Here is a 16,615-nt window from a genome sequence, read left to right on the forward strand (position 1 = left end):
CTCTAGAGCCCGTGAGCCACAACTACTGAAGCCCGTACGTCTAGAGCCTAAGCTCTGCAACAAGAGAAGCCACCGCAATGAGAAGTCCACGCACCGCAATGAAGAGTAGCCCCCACTCGCTACAACTAGAGGAAGCCTGCACTCAGCAACAAAGACCCAACGCAGCCAAAAATAAATACATAAATAAATAAATTAAAAAAAAAACCCAAGTAAAACACGGGACTGATGCAAAAAGAAGCAGGAAGTATGAATAAACCAACAGACCAATCCCAGCAGAATTGATTCCAAGTCATCTAATACCACATGGCCTGGGCTGGGTATTTTTCTAATATGTCGGTCCTCTCAGGCTGGTCAGTTCACCTCTCCAGCCTCAGTTTCCTCATCTCTAAAATGGGGCTGTCAAGGTGCTTTGTAAATTGTGCGTACTGTAGAAATGCGAGGCACTCTTATTATTACAGTATGTGTTTGCCAACTGTTGAGCACCTGTACCCAAGTGGGACAGACTTGGGGTTAGGGACCCAGTCCAGAGAAGGGCAGGGGAGTGGGTGGGCTGGGCACTGAGAATTGGGATGATGAGGTTGCTGTCCCCTGAGCTCTTAGGAGGGGTCCACAGGTTGTGTCAGTGTCTTCTGAACTGAACTGAGCATCTGTGGGTCGTGTGAAGTATTCCACCCTATGTCAAGGTCAAAGTGACTCAGTATTTGCAGTTTAATCCACTGTTACTTTAGGGAGACACTCCAAGCCAAACAGTGGCAGAAAATAATGAACATCCCACCAAGTGGCCAACGGTTCTACTGCAGAGCCACTGTGGGTGTCGAGGTGCCCTGACACTGTGGTTCCCTTGCCCCTTGCTTCCCTGTTGGTTTCTGTGGTTGGTGGCTTCCTGCAGCTGTTTTTTTTAACCCACCTAAAGTTCTGGTCTGCAATTTGCTCACCCTCTGCCTCTCAACTGCAATGAAAAATGCTCCAGAAATAGAAAACTCGTAGTTTTTCCTTCTTTCCTATTCCTTGCTCTGACTTCCACTGCAGAAGCAATTGTTCAAATGATGATTCAGGGACTTTCAGGAAAACATGAGACTGGAGGGGCTCATTCAGCTTTGTGGGACCCACACACGTGAACCTTCCCAGGCCCCACCCCACAGTCTGCATTTCCTTTGTCACCGTCACAGTCTCTAGCTGGGAATTGGGGTAAGGGTTGGTAGGGGCCATGTGGACTTCAGGTTTCTTGGATTCAGGTTTTTCTTCCCTATTTTTTAGCCTTAAATGTATTGTCCTGGGTCGCTTTCTAACTCTGGTATCCAAAGTGCAGTCTTGGGCCCTTCCTATAGGTTGGTGAGGCTCTGGTTCAGAAAGTTTCAACCCTGGCTGCACAACAGAACCCATGGTAATTTCTAAAAAATCCCAATGTCCAGGCTTCTTTCTAAACCAATTAAACCAGAATTTCTGGGGTGTGTGACATGAGTACCAGTATTTTGAAAAAGATCTTTTCTGGGGTGATGTGGCCAGGATTGAAAACCACAAATCTAGCCTATCTTTATGTAAAGAACTCTTACAACTCAACAACAAAAGGATGAAGAATTCAATTAGAAATGGGCAAAGGACTTAAGTAGATATTTCTCTAAAGAAGATATACAAATGGCCAATAAGTACATGAAAAGTTGCTTAACATCATTAGTCATTTGATAGTCATTCTCATCAAAACCACAATGAGATACCATTTCACACCTATAATCAACCAGGATGATTATAATCAACCAGGCAGATAAGTAACAAGTATTGGTGACAATATGGAGACACTGGACCCCTCATGCATTGCTGGTGGGAATGTAAAATGGTGCAGCCACTGTGGCATGGCTAGCAATTCCTAAAAATGTTAAACAGAGTTACCATATGACATAGCAATTCTACCCATCTCTTTCTCACTCTCTCTCTCTCTCTCCTCTCTCTCTCTCTCTCTCTCTCTCTATATATATATATATATACACACACACACACACACACATACCCAAGAGAATTGAAAACATATGTTCACATAAAAACTTGTACATAAATGCTCATGGCAGCATTGCTCATAATAGTCAAAAAGTGGAAACAATCCAGATATCTATCAATTGATGAATGGACAAATGAAATGTGGCACATCCATATAGGGGAATATTATTGAGCCATAGAAAGGAATGACATACCAATACATACTACAACATGGAAGAACCTTAAAAACATTATGCTAAGTCAAAGAAGCCAGACACAAAAAGCCACATATTGTATGATTCCATTGATATGAAATCTCCAAAGTAGCCAAATCCACAGAGCCATGAAGTAGATTATTGGTTGGCAGGGGCTGGAGGGAAGAGGAAATAGAGGGTGATGTGTAAAAGGAACAGGGTTTCTTTTCGGGGTGATGAAAATTTTCTGGAATTAGATAGTGAGGATTGGTTGTACAGCCTTACGAGTATACAATATTAAAACACACTGCAGTATACATTTTAAAACTGAACTTTATGGTATGTGAATTGTATCTTAAAAAAAAAAAGATAGGGCTTCCCTGGTGGCGCAGTGGTTAAGAATCCGCCTGCCAATGCAGGGGACACGGGTTCGAGCCCTGGTCTAGGAAGATCCCACATGCCACGGAGCAACTAAGCCCGTGGGCCACAACTACTGAGCCTGGACTCCAGAGCCCACGAGCCACAACTACTGAAGCCCGTGTGCCTAGAGCTTGCGCGCCGCAACAAGAGAAGCCACCGCAATGAGGAGCCCGCGCACCGCAATGATGAGTAGCCCCCGCTGGCCACAACTAGAGAAAGCCTGCACGCAGCAACGAAGACCAAATGCAGCCAAAAAAAAAAAAGATATATGTCTGCCATGGAGAGTGGCTTGGAAGGGTCTATGAGTGGAAGCAGGGAACATGCTTAGAAAGTTGTGGTAACAACAATAAACAACAACTTAGTGGCCTACACAATAAAGGTTCTTTACTCATCATCCCTGTTGTCCATTGTGTGTCAGCTGTAGTTCTGCCTCATAGTGGCCCCTCTGGGATGCGAGATGGTGGGAGATGATGGTACTTTGGTCCTTGGTGGTAGCAGTGAAGATGGACAGAAGTGATGGATTAGGATAGGATTTGACAGTAGAGTATGCAGGACTAGCACAGAACTTCTCAGAGAATATTTCATTGATCTTATAATAAAATTGCCCTAAGACTGGCTTCATTCAATTGTTCAACTGATATTATCTATTGAGTGTGTACTATGTGCCAGGCACGTTTGCAGGTGCTGGGGATACAGCAGAGAATAACATACAACTCTGCCCCCTCCCTATTCTCATGGAGCTCACATTCGAATGGGGGGTGGCAGCTGTGACAGTGATTAGGAAGTGGCTGGGAGGCACTACAGTAGTCATTATGGCTGAACATCGATACCTGGTTCTTTCTGTCCTGGGCACATAGTAGGACCGCTCTTTCCTGCCCCACTGAACCCAGGCATGGAGAATTAACATGATAGGGCCAATGAAATATGAGTGGAAGTGACATGTGGCAGTTTGGAGTGGAAGCTTTAAAAGTCACTTGCCATACACTCTTTCCTGTTGCCACAAAAACTGTCCCAGAAGGTGCCCCACCAGCTGTGTCCTGGAGCGAGGATGCTAAGGGCGGAAGCTACAATGGGTCCTCTACGAACAAGTACTATGATGAGTGAAGTCTCTGTTGTTTTAATCCACGGAGTTTTGTTGCTGTTGTTGTTACCACAGCAAAACCTAGCACACCCCGTTCTCTCTCACTCTTCACCCTCTGAGGGACATTACATCCAAACACGATCCTGGCTCATATTTTAGAAAAGTAAGCCCAGTAAGTCAAACGTAAAACCAAGAGTCTGGAGACATGTGTCATGGAGAAGACGACAACCCACCCTGTGTGCATTTAATTTTGCCCATCAGACTGCAGCCCTCGAGGGAGCCTGAGCACAGCACACAACAGGCCCCCCATAAATGCTGAAGGAGCGCCGGGATGACACACCATTTCCAAAGAGGTAGGTTGGTTGGAATTCCCCCACAAAAAAGAGGGAATGCTTCCGTGGGTGCCACAGCCTGTGTGTCTGCCAACATGGACAGGGGGGGACAATCATCAAAATTTAAAGGTAGTCTTTGCTCAAGAACTGGAATGGCTTTACCAAGACACAAGTGGTCAGAAGAGGCCAGTACTGCAGATAATCTTCCAGCTCTTGTGCTCCATGGCACTTGAAAATTCCTAGTAAACAGCCCACCCCCTGCAGAGCACCTGGACAGGTAGAGACTAGAGAATCTCTTGCCTCAGGGCTGTCCCCTGGTGCAATGGCTCTGCATCTTTTGCTCTGTGTCCTGAGGGGCCTCTGGATCCCAAGTACCTCCTGGAGACACTAGGGAAGCCAATAAGGAAGCTGAAATAAACTGCAGTCTCCCATGGACCTAAGATGCCTTCTGAGGCAAGATGTTCCAGAAACCTGGCTGTGGCCGGCAGAGCTGTCCGTCCATATGTTGGGTCCACAATGCCAACTGCAGCTGGGACCCCTGCCAGAAGGAGGTTGTCTGCAGGCATCCTTAAAATGTCTCTCTGGCATATCATTCCAATTAAATCTCATCTAGCATTCTCATTTTAATAACTTAATCTGGAACTTACACCTTGCCTCCTCTCCCAAAGGGGCTGAGGCAGCACAAAATAAAAGCCCAAACACAACGGGACAATTAAAAATAAAGACAAACGATCAGAAGGCGAGATAATCCTCCAGGAACCTGAGAAAAGATGGTTATTGCGGCTGAGTGTTGAATTTGGCTCCAACTTTCTGGCAGCCAAAGTTAAAAAGAAAACAGAGTTCAGTTATTCAGTTATGATTGCTTGATTGAAAGAAGGAAGGAGATACAAGTTCATGGCGGGTGGTGGTGGGGAAGCACAGCCCATTTCCTGGCACTAAAGTCTGTGAGGATCTATCCTGTGGATCTTTATCTCAGGGGCATTAAGTCACAAACTGAACAACAGCCTTTTATAGAAGATGCTGAATCATTCTTCAATTGGCAGCTTTAGCCCCGTAATTGGGCCCTTGATAAAAGGTGAGGGTGTAATATTAAATTAAATCGCAGCTCGGCAAAGACATTTCTTAGAGAAGCCGGCTTAATGGGCCCAGACACATGGGTTGAATTCGGACATGTGGAGGCATGGGGAGAGAGTTCTAGGTGGAGGGAACAATTTATTCAGTAAATATTTACCGAGCACTTACTGTGAGCCAGACCCTGCCACTGGGCGCTGGGGACACACGGATGGCCTTGGCCTCTGAGGAGGTCACAGACTAGGAGGGGCCAGGTGCACAGACAAATAATTACCACTGTTGTGACCAGATGAGGGGGCCAACAAGGTGAGGCGGGGGCCTAGACAAAGGCATCCAAGGCAGCCCGCATTCTCCAAATGCTCCTGGAGAAGACGCTTCTGACTGCCTCTTGAAGGTCAAGTAGGAATTTTTTACATGAAGACGGGGTATTGGGGTGGGAAGGAGGGTGGTCTGGGTAGAGGAGGACAGCAAATGCAGAGGCGTGGGGGGACAGCGTGTGACGTTTTGGATAAGTGCCATTAATAAGGGGAGCTGAGTACAGGGAGCGAGGGAGGGGCCGAGAGATGAGGCAGGGGAGGCAAATGAGGCCAGGTCACCGGGTCATCGAGGTCCCCTTGAACTGCTAAGGAGGAGGGCTTCATCCCCTAGCTGATGGGGAGGACTTTAAACAGCAGAACGGCATGGTCAGAACATCAGATGGTGTAGTCCTCTCCTGGGAGGAGTTAGTCAGGCTCACTGGGGTGGCTCTCAGCTAGCGAACCCACCCGAAGTCCTTGCAGAGTCCCACTACCCTGCTTGGGGCATGGTCTGCATCCGGGTGGGGCCTGAGGACGGCCATCCAGAACCCCATGGATGACTATGGATGAGAGACCTGTCCTACTGTTCAGGGCTGGTGGCGATGACCCATCACTTGGAATGTGACCTTGGCATCAAAGCCTTGGGCCACCAGGCTGCCCATGTGCAGCCCAGAGAGCAGGGTGCACCTTGACCCTTAGCATGCCCCTCACCCTGGACATTCTGATGTCTCTTTTTTCAAAATAAATAGCGTGAGATGGAGCTTGGACAAGCTTTATGAAGATACCAGACGTTTCTGAAAGTGTCTGCTTTAGGATTGGATTTTTTTCAGAGCAACTGTAGAGGGAGGCAGAAGATAAGAGTTAAAATTATTTAAAACTCTATGTATTTGCCTCTTCCAATATCCATTTCCATAGAAACATAACTGAAATAAGACGCCAGTTTCAGAGCCAAGGGCAGTCCATGACTTCCAAATCCCCCATTTGCTTCAAAAAGCACGGTCAAAGCATGGAATGTGGAGGAAAGTCTGAAATACTCCTCTGTGCCACACTGCCCTTTACCTGGTCACTGCCCAAATGGCCAGAAAGGCACAGAACCCAGAGCGCAGGCGGTTCTTGAGGCGGGCTGCCAGGCAGCCGGTGTGGACAGCCTGCTGCCATTTCTGTAAGTGAACGTCACACACGTAGCTCCCGTGGGTGACCGACTGCACGTGATTCTGTCTCTGCTGCCACCTGTCTGGGAAGCGGATGGGGGGAGGCTCAGGGAGCAAGAGGCAACCGCAGGATGCTGCCTCAGTGGCTGCCTGGGGCTCTCCGAGGGTTCAACGTTGGTGGCCTTTAGTGCTGTCTGCCATTTCCTCTCCATTTCAAAACCATTTCAGAATGGTCAAGTGGAAGCGTAGGTGGTGGCCTGGTAGAGAAGAAAGGCTTGGGAAAAAGCAAAGAACCCTTCCACCTAGATTCACAGGCTGTCTTCACACCATCAGTATGCACTGCTTTCACTTCAGGGGAAATTATCCAAATTATTTTCTTTAAAAGCAAAAAAAAAAAAAACCAACAACAAAAACCCATATGGGTGTGTGTGTATATGCACACACATACACAGTGTCAATTCTTGGTTTTCATCTTACTTGATCTAAAAGTAGCGTTTGACACGCTTCATCAAAACTTCCTCCTTGAGACATTTTCTTCATCTGGTTTCCTAGACACCAGACTCATCTGATTTTCTGTCTCTATGGTTTCTCCTTCTAGGTCTCCTTTGCTGTTTCCCTTCTACCTCCCGGGTCTCCAAACATGGGAATAATTGAGGGTCTGACCTTAGTCCCCTTCTTGTCTCCATCTAAATGCCCCCCAGTGCTCTCAGCCAAGGCTTTGTGTCATCTATATGTTGACTGCATCCAAGTGTCCATCTCCAGCCCACACCTCTCCCTGAACCCCACACCCGTATGTCCAATACCTACTCACCATCGCCACTAGTATTGTAGGTATACAAAAAAGGAGAGTTTTTCCCTTTTTCCCAAGAATATAAATTGTATTTTAAAAACCTTTTTTACATACTTGGCAGATTTATCCACCCCTGCTACCTGTGAAATGCAGAAACAGCCAATCTGCCCGTCAGACTCTGTAAAGCAGAGGAAGCAAGGTGCAATGCAGGAGTACTGAGGACGGGGCCAGGTCACTGGGGTGGATGGTGAGGGAGCCTGTCAGTCCTTGCCTTGGTCTGGAGCATTCATCTCTGGAGACCCCTCCCTTCCTTCTTCAAATTCCTCCCGTGCAGGGACAGCTTTCTCTCCCTCGCTCTATCTGTGGGCAGCCCTCTCTCCTGGCTACCCGCTTTGTTACTGACCATCACATCAGAGTCCCCTGCCCTGGCTTCTCCCCTTGTTCCCATCCCTGCTTAGTTATTCCTCGGGCTCCAGTCGGGACATCTTCACTCTGACTGTACCCACTCTCTGGGAGACCACACTCATCCCCACAGCTCCCATCCTCAGTGTATTAACCGCTCCTCCCCCAAATCTCTATCTACTGGACAAACTGCTCCCTTGTGCTCTAGGATCCTGCATCCGATCTCCTTTCTGACCAGAAATGAACCCCTCACATGCCCTCCAAAACCCACTCCTCATTCTGCACCTGACCTCGGTGATGAGGTCCGCCATCCACCACCCACTCAGAAATCCAGGCACTGCCCTTGCTGCCTCCCTGCCCTCCTTCCCCCTTAGAGTCAATCAACCACCAAGCCTTGTCACGTCTGCTTCCTTATTATCTCTCAAATCCACCCACTTCTCTCTGTTCCCACTGCAACTGCCCTGCTTTAGGTCGCCATCGGCTCCTGCCTGGATTGCTGCAGAAACCATCTCTGAGCCACTGCTGGGCCTTCAGCCTCACCCCTTCATCTGTTCTCACCCTGCCGCCAGGTCAAATCTGATCATGTCACTCCCTGATTAAATGTCTTTCATGTTGAATTTTAAACTCTTCTGCTTAGCACACAAGGTCCCTAATGACCCGGGCTCTGCCTGTGTCATCATTTGTCCTTCCTGTCACCTCCCCAAAGGCACCCTCAGCTTTGGACAGCAGAACCACTTTGTATATATTTTTAAGCCATTTAGGAAAAAAAATGATATACTAACATCATGTTTAATGTTGAGAAGCTAGATGCTTTCCCTCTGAGATCAGAAACTAGGCAAGGTTGTTCTCTCTCACCACTCCTATTCAACATTGTACTGGGAGTGCTAGCTAATACAAAAATAAGACAAGAAAGGAAATAAAATGCATATGGATTGGGAAGGAAAAAACAAAACTGTCCTTTTGTCAATGACATGACTGTCTATGTAGAAAGTCCCAAAGAATCAACAAAACCCTCCTGGAACTAGCAAGCAATTATAACAAGGTTGTAGGATTCAAAAGACTTTTGTAAAAGCAAACACAAAAACAAAAACACAACACCATTTATATTAGCACCAAAAACAAAATAAAATACTTAGGTGTAAATCTAACAAAATATATATAAAATCTATATGAGGAAATCTACAAAGCTCTGATGAAAGAAATCAAAGTAGACTGAATCACACAACAATGTAAAGCAATTATACGCCAATAAAGATGTTAAAAAAAAACAAAAACAAAAAAAACCCAAAGTAGATTGAATCAAAGTAGATTCCATGTTCATGAATAGAAAGACACAATATTGTTAAGATGTCAGTTTTCTCCAACCTGATCTATAGAATTAATGCAATCCCAATCAAAATCCCAGCAAGTTACTTTGTGGCTATTAACAAACTGATTCTAAAGTTTATATGGAGACTTTGTATAAAAGACCCAGAATAGCCAACACTATATTGAAGAATAAAAGTCAGAGAACTGATATTATTCAACTTATTTGACTTCAAGGCTTACCATAAAACTATGAATCAAGACAGTGTGGGATTAGTGAAAGAACAGACAAATAGGTCAGTGAAACAGAATCAAAGTCCAGAAATAGACCCACACTAATACAGTCAACTCATCTATGACAAAGACACAAATGCAATCCAGTGGGGAAAGGATAGTATTTTCAACAAATGGTACTGGAACAACTAGACATTTACATGCATAAAAATGAATCTAGACAGTGACCTTGCACCTTTTACAAAAATTAACTCAAACTTGATCATAGACCTAAATGTAAAACACAAAGCTATAAAACTTCTGGAAGTTAACAGGAGAACATCTAGGTGACCATGGGTTTGGCAATGAGTTTTTAGATCACAACACCAAAAACATGGTCCATGAAATAAAAAATTGTTAACTTGGACTACATTAAAGTAAAAAATTTCTGCTCTGCTAAAGACAATGTTAAGAGAATGAAAAGACAAGATACAGACTCAGAGAAATTATTTGCAAAATATATATACGATAAAGTTCTTGTATCCAAAATATACCAAGAGGGAATTCCCTGGCGGTCCAGTGGTTAGGACTTGGTGCTCTCACTGCTGTGGCCCTGGGTTCAATCCCTGGTTGGGGAACTAAGATCCCACAAGCTGTGCGGTGCGGCCAAAAACAACAACCACAAACAACCAAAACAGACAAAGAATTCTTAAAACTCAACAATAAGAAGACAATCTAATTAAAAAGTGGGCAAAAGATCTGAAGATATACCTCACCAAAGAAATATGTGTGGCAAATACTATAAGTATATGAAAGGATGTTCCACATCATATGTCATAGGAAATTGTACATTAAAACAACAATGTGGTACTACCACACACTTATTAGAATGGCTAAAATCCAAAATACCAACAACACCAAATGCTGACAAGGTTGGAGCAACAGACACTCCCATTCATTGCTGATGGGAACGCAAAATGGTACAGCCAGTTTGCAAGACAGTTTGGCAAAACTAAACATACTTGTAGAATATGAACCAGCAATCCTGATTCTAGGTATTTACCCAAATTAATTGAAAACTTATGTCCACATAAAACCCTACACAAGAGTGCTTATAGCAGCTTTATTAATAATTACCCAAACTTGGAAGCAACCAAGATGTCCTTCAGTGGGCAAATAAACTGTGGTGCATCCATACAAAACAATATTATTCATTGATAAGAAGAAATGAGCTATCAAGTCATGAAAAGACATGGAGGAATCTTAAATGCATATTGTTAAGTCAAAGAAGCCAGTCTAAAAAGGCTACATTGTGTATGATTCCAACTATATGACATTCTGGAAAAGGCAAAGCTATGTAGACAGTAAAAGGTCAGTGGTTGCCAGGGGTTGGTAAGCATAGAGGATATTTCAGACAGTGAAACTGTTCTGTATGACACTGTAATGGTAGATACATAATTTTACGCATTTGGCAAAATCTATAGAATGTACAACACAAAGAGTGAATTCTATGTAAACTATGGATTCTAGCAAATAACAATGTGTCAGTATTGGTTCATCAATTGTCACAAACATACCACATAATGCAAGATGTTAATAATGGGGGAAACTATGGGGTGTGGGGTGGGACATATATGGGAACTCTCTATGCTTTCTATTAAATTTTTCTGTAAACCTAAAACTGGTCTAAGAAATAAAGTCTATTAATTAAGCATAAAAACTCCTTTAAAATGATAAACATCATGTATTTAGAACAGTATCTAGCACATGACAAGTGCTATATAAATATTTATTATGTACAAATGAATAAATGTGGAGCCAGGATGCCTCCAGTCGGACTCCAGAATCAGAGTTTCATTCCCTGGACACTTGCACTGAGAGAATCTCTTCCACGAGTTATTCTGGAACTCCTCTGTTATTCTCAAACCCCGCATCTTGTTTATTTACTTCCAGCTGCTATCAGAATCTGTGCAATCTAAAGTGACTGTGCTTATTTGCATGTTTACTGTCTGCCCCCCACTAGCTGGTGGGCTCCATGAGCTCAAGGTGTCACACTGTTGTGCTCACCTCTGTCTCCCCAGCAAGGTGAGGTCTCCCAGCATGCAGCGGTGCTGGGCTGGGTGGTGCGGGAGAGTGATCTATGTGGCCCAGGAGGGGTGGGTGGGGCAGAAATGCACTCAGCAGGGGTGAACAGCATGCTAAGTGTCCTGACAGGGGATGCCTAGATGTTGGGGACCGGAGTTGGGAGGAGCAGGTGCTTAAATCTGGTGGAGCTCAGGAACACATTGGCTAATACAGGGGCCTGGAACTGAAGTTCATTTACTTGTCAGAGAAGGTTCTGGAAGCGGGGACAGCACGGGCAAAGGCTTGAAAGGGCAACACAGAGCAAGGCCTGTGACTGGAATCCTGAGGTATTTAGAGTGTCCAGAGGGACCAAAGGCATCCGAGGTAGGTGTGGTCTGAGGGGAGGAGAGAACAGACCACAGAGATCTTTGATCACCTCTCCCCCAAGCATAAACTTTCCCTCTCACTGGGGGTTCTGGAGCAAACAGCCCCTCGAGGAGAACTTAGGACCCCTTAATCCCTGGGCACACTGTTCAACCGTCATGCTGAGTCTCACAGAGGAGGGTCTGAGGGACCCTCCTGATAGTTTAGCGATGTTTGATGGAAAAATGACAATAAACCGACGGGGCTGTGGGTCGACAAATCAAAGGTTCTGCTACCATGGCAACAGAATGACAGGGCAACCCTAAAATTAGAGGAGAAATGAGGATCAGGCCAGGAAAGGTTCAGAGAGAAATCTCCGCAGATACTTGGAGGGAAACACAGAGACAAGGTGTGGGGAACTCGAGCCAGGGATGTGGCTCTCCTCCAGCCACCCCCCTTCAAAAGTCTAGATGCCGCGGGCAGGACCCCCTTCCTTCCCAGGCTCAGTTTCCTCATCTACACAGAGAAGCACTTCCGTGGCACCCGGCTGCTCCTCAGTTTGAAAACCATTCCCTGGAAGGTCTGGAATGGGCTTGCGCTGTATGTGCGGAGCCATGCAGAGCAGCAGTACTTACTACAGAGAGCAAGGAAGAAAGGTAAGGTGGGTGGTAGCAAACTGTCCCTCATACTTATGGTCTGCACAAGGTCTACCTCCTGTAAACAGTCCGGGGGGGACAGGCTTCCTGGATTTATTTCCAGAGTCGGCCGACTCTAGCCCTGCAGCCTCTCCCACCACAGCCAGATCCCAGGAGATCCTGTGCACGCTCCGCCCCGGCCTTAACCTTGAGCGGAGGTGACAGCGCCCTGCCTCGCCGGCTGCCATTGGGCTCAGCATCAACCCAGCGGGGTCTGCTCTCTGCCCATCTGCCCCAGCTCCAGGTCCTCCCATGGGCTCCGCCTGACTCGCCTTTTCTCCTTCCCTGATATCCTGGGCGCTCAGTCTGCCTGTTACCTATTTTTAGGCTTCGTCTGCAAAATGTGAAAACACTTCTTTGCCCAACCCACTTCACAGCCCAGTGACCAAGGGTCTGTGAATACACCTGAAAACTACGAAGTGCTGTCGTGTATTGAAAGGCAGGGTGAGGAGTGGGTGAGACGATAGTTGGTGGTGTTGCCACTAACCTGCTAGGTGACCTTGGGTGCCTTATATAATCTCTCTGGGTTTCTGTTTCCTCATCATTAACATGGAGTTCAGGATAGCACCTATTCCACAGAGTTACTGTGAGGATTCAGTGAATTAACACACACATCTAGCTACCGCATCACCGTTGTTATTACAGTTATTAGCATTATTGCTTCTGATTATCATCACCCCAGGCTCTCCCTAGCCAGGGGGCCCAGTTAGCCAGTAACAACCCTTCCTCCTGTTGATAGCCTGTCTGGATTTCCAAATCCTGGTGGTGGGTGGTGAATTCCCCTGGGATGGAGTTGGGGGCAGGTCTGCTCCTTCGCCAACTGTGCAGATGAGTGATGACCAGATGTCACCTCCCCTCTAGCCACAGCCCGTCTGCGCGAGTGGCCTCAGCTGAGCTCCTGCCTCCTTGGCCCATGGGCACAGCCAGCACAGGTCTGTCCTCTGCCAGGTCTGATTGTGCCTGTCTGGAGTCCCGCTTCCTCCCCAGATGGACACGTAAGGCAGTGAGATGGAGGCGCACAGCCTTAAATCCTTCCCCTAAATCTGCGCTGTCAGGAAACAGCGTTCTCTGCCACTGCTCCAACTGCATAACTTCTTACCGGGCTGAGCGAACCCTCTGCCTGTCTCCAGACAAACGAGGCCCGGCATCTTATTTGCTAGAAAACCCTTCTTGTCCAGAAGGATAAAAACCTCTGTCCTCAATGCATAAAATGACTGTTTCCAGTTTAGTTTTATTGATAAAATTCACACTAAATACCACAAAAAGATTTCCCTAATAGTGCAGTGAGAGAACTGGAGGAAACTCCAGTTTTCTCAATAGAATCTGCTATACTGTAGGGAAATCGTACTGTACAGCCACTGCCATTCAGCTGGCTGTTTCCGACAAAGGCATGTTTAACACTACTAGGAGAAAGTCGACAAAACTACAACTTCCCTAATCTTGAACTTCTCTAACTGGAGCATCCTAGGAAGACCAGTGTGAGTTAAGAGCAAGGCCCAACGCAAGACTACTAAAATATATATTTAACGGTACTTTTATGTAAGGTTCTTCTTTCTGGCAACACATCACTTTGAAGATCCTCTAGTAACTGGAGGAGCTATCAGAGTGTTTATTCCCTACTAGCACTCCTTAGGGAACTCACTTTAAAGGAGATATTAAAAATGCAATGTAATTTCTAGGCTGATGGATCATATAAATGGGGGCTTCTACAATGTGTAGAGAATATACTGGTTTAAACGACCCAACATTTCCCCTTAATTCTGCATATATTAATACACCTAGACAAATTCTTTCACCATTTTTTTCCAGGAGTGAAGACCTTATATTTGGCCCTCCGGAAATAATATATGTCTCAAATGGAAGGAAACGGAAATAATGAGACATTCCTGATAGGGAACGTGGACCCACGTGGACCTATGATGATTTCCCCGTAACCACCTCGATTTCTTCTCAAGAAGCATACCTGGGGCAGTAAAGGAGATGTGCTGCCTTGCTGTCCCCGGGGGGGGGTTCGGCTGGGAGCAGCATAGGCCTCCATCCTGCTGGTGCCAGGTGCTTACCTCCATGCTGTACCTCTCCACCGTCCTTCTCAGGGGGTCCACAGCCTGCCAGCAAATCAGGATGCACAGGTCAATCAGCAGCATGCCCCCAACGATCACGAGCAGTTTCTGGTCCTTGATGATCTGCAGAGAGGGCAGGGGCAGAAGGGACGTGAGAGAGCTTCCCAAACAGCGGCCGAGGGGCCAGGTCAGGTGGGTGACTGAATGGCGTCACCCCCAGGTTGAAAATTTCCTCAGACTCCCCGTCGCCCACAGGATAAATCCAGCCAAGCTCCTTTGCTTGGTATTCCAGGCCTTTCGTGAGCTTGGCTTGTCCATGCCCCAAACACGCACATATACTTAGTTAAATTTGAGGACTCCCAGGTTCTGGCCCTGCTGTGATTTTCACCCCAGGCTTTTGTGGGTGCTGGCTCTTTTGTCTGGAACACTCTCTTCTTTCTATGTGGCAAATAATCCTTAGAGACCCAGATTCATTTCGCCTCCTCCACGAAGCCTCCCTAACTCCCACGGCAGAACTAACTACTCCCATAGCACTCTGTTCCCATACTTAATCATACTTAATAAGTTCAATACTTATACTTATGAATAGTAATAGTAGTAACTACAAGAAGGAGAATAAATACAAATGCTAACATTTAGTGAACACTTACACTGTGCCCACCTCTAGGTTGACTGTTTTACATACAGCATCTCATACAAAGGCAGATACTATTATTATTCCCAATTTTCAGATGAAGAAACTGAGGCTAGTGCTGGGGGCCAAGTAACTTGCTCAGTGGAAAACAGATACTAAGAGATGAAGCCTAGATTGGAACCAAGCTCCTCCTCTCTCCAGAGTGCACACCCTCAAACATTTACAGCACCTACCAGGCTCTACAGTGACCAGATGCTATATTAAGTTGTATACACAACTGCCCTCCTCAGTAAACTGGGGAACCCCTGGCAAAAGGGAAGCCTGTTTTATTTATTTGTTTGCCTTCAGCCCCTAGCAGGGCCTGGCATGCAATCGATACTTAGAAGTTTGCCTGGTTGAATTGAGATGAAGGAATATATAAAGAAGAAATATAATTCCCATCCCACTTTGTAGCTTGGGGTATCTTTATTACACTGTGAAGTTCCCACCCCACTTTATGTCCGTTTGATGGGGATTGGCCTGGGGACAAATGCCGTCTGGGGCAAAGCTAACCTGTATTTCACTCACTGCATGTTTATGTGTCCTCACCCCTTGCCCCAATGCCAAACAAAAGTTAATGTGATAAAGTAGTTCTAGAAAAGACTGTAGAAAAATAAACAAAACTGAAGCAGAAGCTTAAGAAACATCGCCAGGTCTGGCTTTTAATGATTAAAGCCATCCTTAAAGGAGAAATAGAAACTCAAGAGACTTCTCTGTGGCTAAACTGTGAAAAGAACAAGAAAGTACTGCTGAGTTACTGCCAAAGAGATCAAATCCACCAAGACCACTTTACCTGGGGGTGGGGCACTGGCAAAGCCCCCTCTGAGATTTTTCAGAAGCATTCAGTGAACCGCTGATAGCCTGTAGAAACCTGGTTTAACCCCTGCCCTCAGGGGAACCAGGCAGCTCCCTGTTAGCCTTGAGAAATTAGGCCAAAGGGGAGAAATGCCTGAGGAGCTGAGGACTTGGAGGACAGGCTGGAAGGGGCCTCCCTGCTTGATGCTTACCCAGGGCTGTTTGAGCCCCAGGCATTTGCGCACACTGCACCTGACCCCTGGAAGTTCTTTCCCCCACCTTTCTCCTGGCGCCCTCCTATCCTGATTTCAAGATTGAGCCTGAGCAGCTGCTCCTCTGTGAATCCGGGCGTGCCCTGCATGGGGCCCATGCTGCAACTGTGTTCCTATCAGAACCGAGGCAGTGACCATCCAGTCTCCCCTCTGTGCCCTGGTGCCTTGTGCAGGGGCTGGCTCTCAAACTTTCTTGAGGAACATGTGGAGAATGAATGAATGAGCTCTCAGGAAAAGACAAGGGGAAAGTGGTGCTGTTGAGCAAGTTCAAGGTCACTGTCTCCTGCCTAGGGCTCAGGTTCTACTTCCTATAAGGCATCACCTGCCGCAGGTTCCTATCCTTTCCCAGGCATTTGTAGGTGCTGGTTCTTTTGTCTGAAACACCCTGTTCTTTCTGTGAGAGGCTCTGTGTAGCTGGGTGTGCATGGGGTCGGTTGTGGGTGGCTGGAAACAGGGCTAGCTGGAGG

General features: G+C 46.4%; 1 protein-coding gene across 1 annotated transcript in view; it reads right to left on the reverse strand.

Annotated features, from left to right (window-relative positions):
* Positions 1 to 16,615, reverse strand: part of GABBR2 (gamma-aminobutyric acid type B receptor subunit 2) — a gene marked incomplete at both ends in the record, with an annotated part of 366,518 nt that overhangs the window by 37,565 nt on the left and 312,338 nt on the right. Inside the window, one exon of the mRNA XM_079706435.1 lies at positions 14,409 to 14,531. Coding sequence (XP_079562561.1) covers positions 14,409 to 14,531 — 123 coding nt within the window. The remainder of the gene's footprint in view (positions 1 to 14,408; positions 14,532 to 16,615) is intronic.

This window comes from Hyperoodon ampullatus (assembly GCF_949752795.1).
Source record: "Hyperoodon ampullatus genome assembly, chromosome: 6".
NCBI classification, from domain to species: Eukaryota; Metazoa; Chordata; class Mammalia; order Artiodactyla; family Ziphiidae; genus Hyperoodon; species Hyperoodon ampullatus.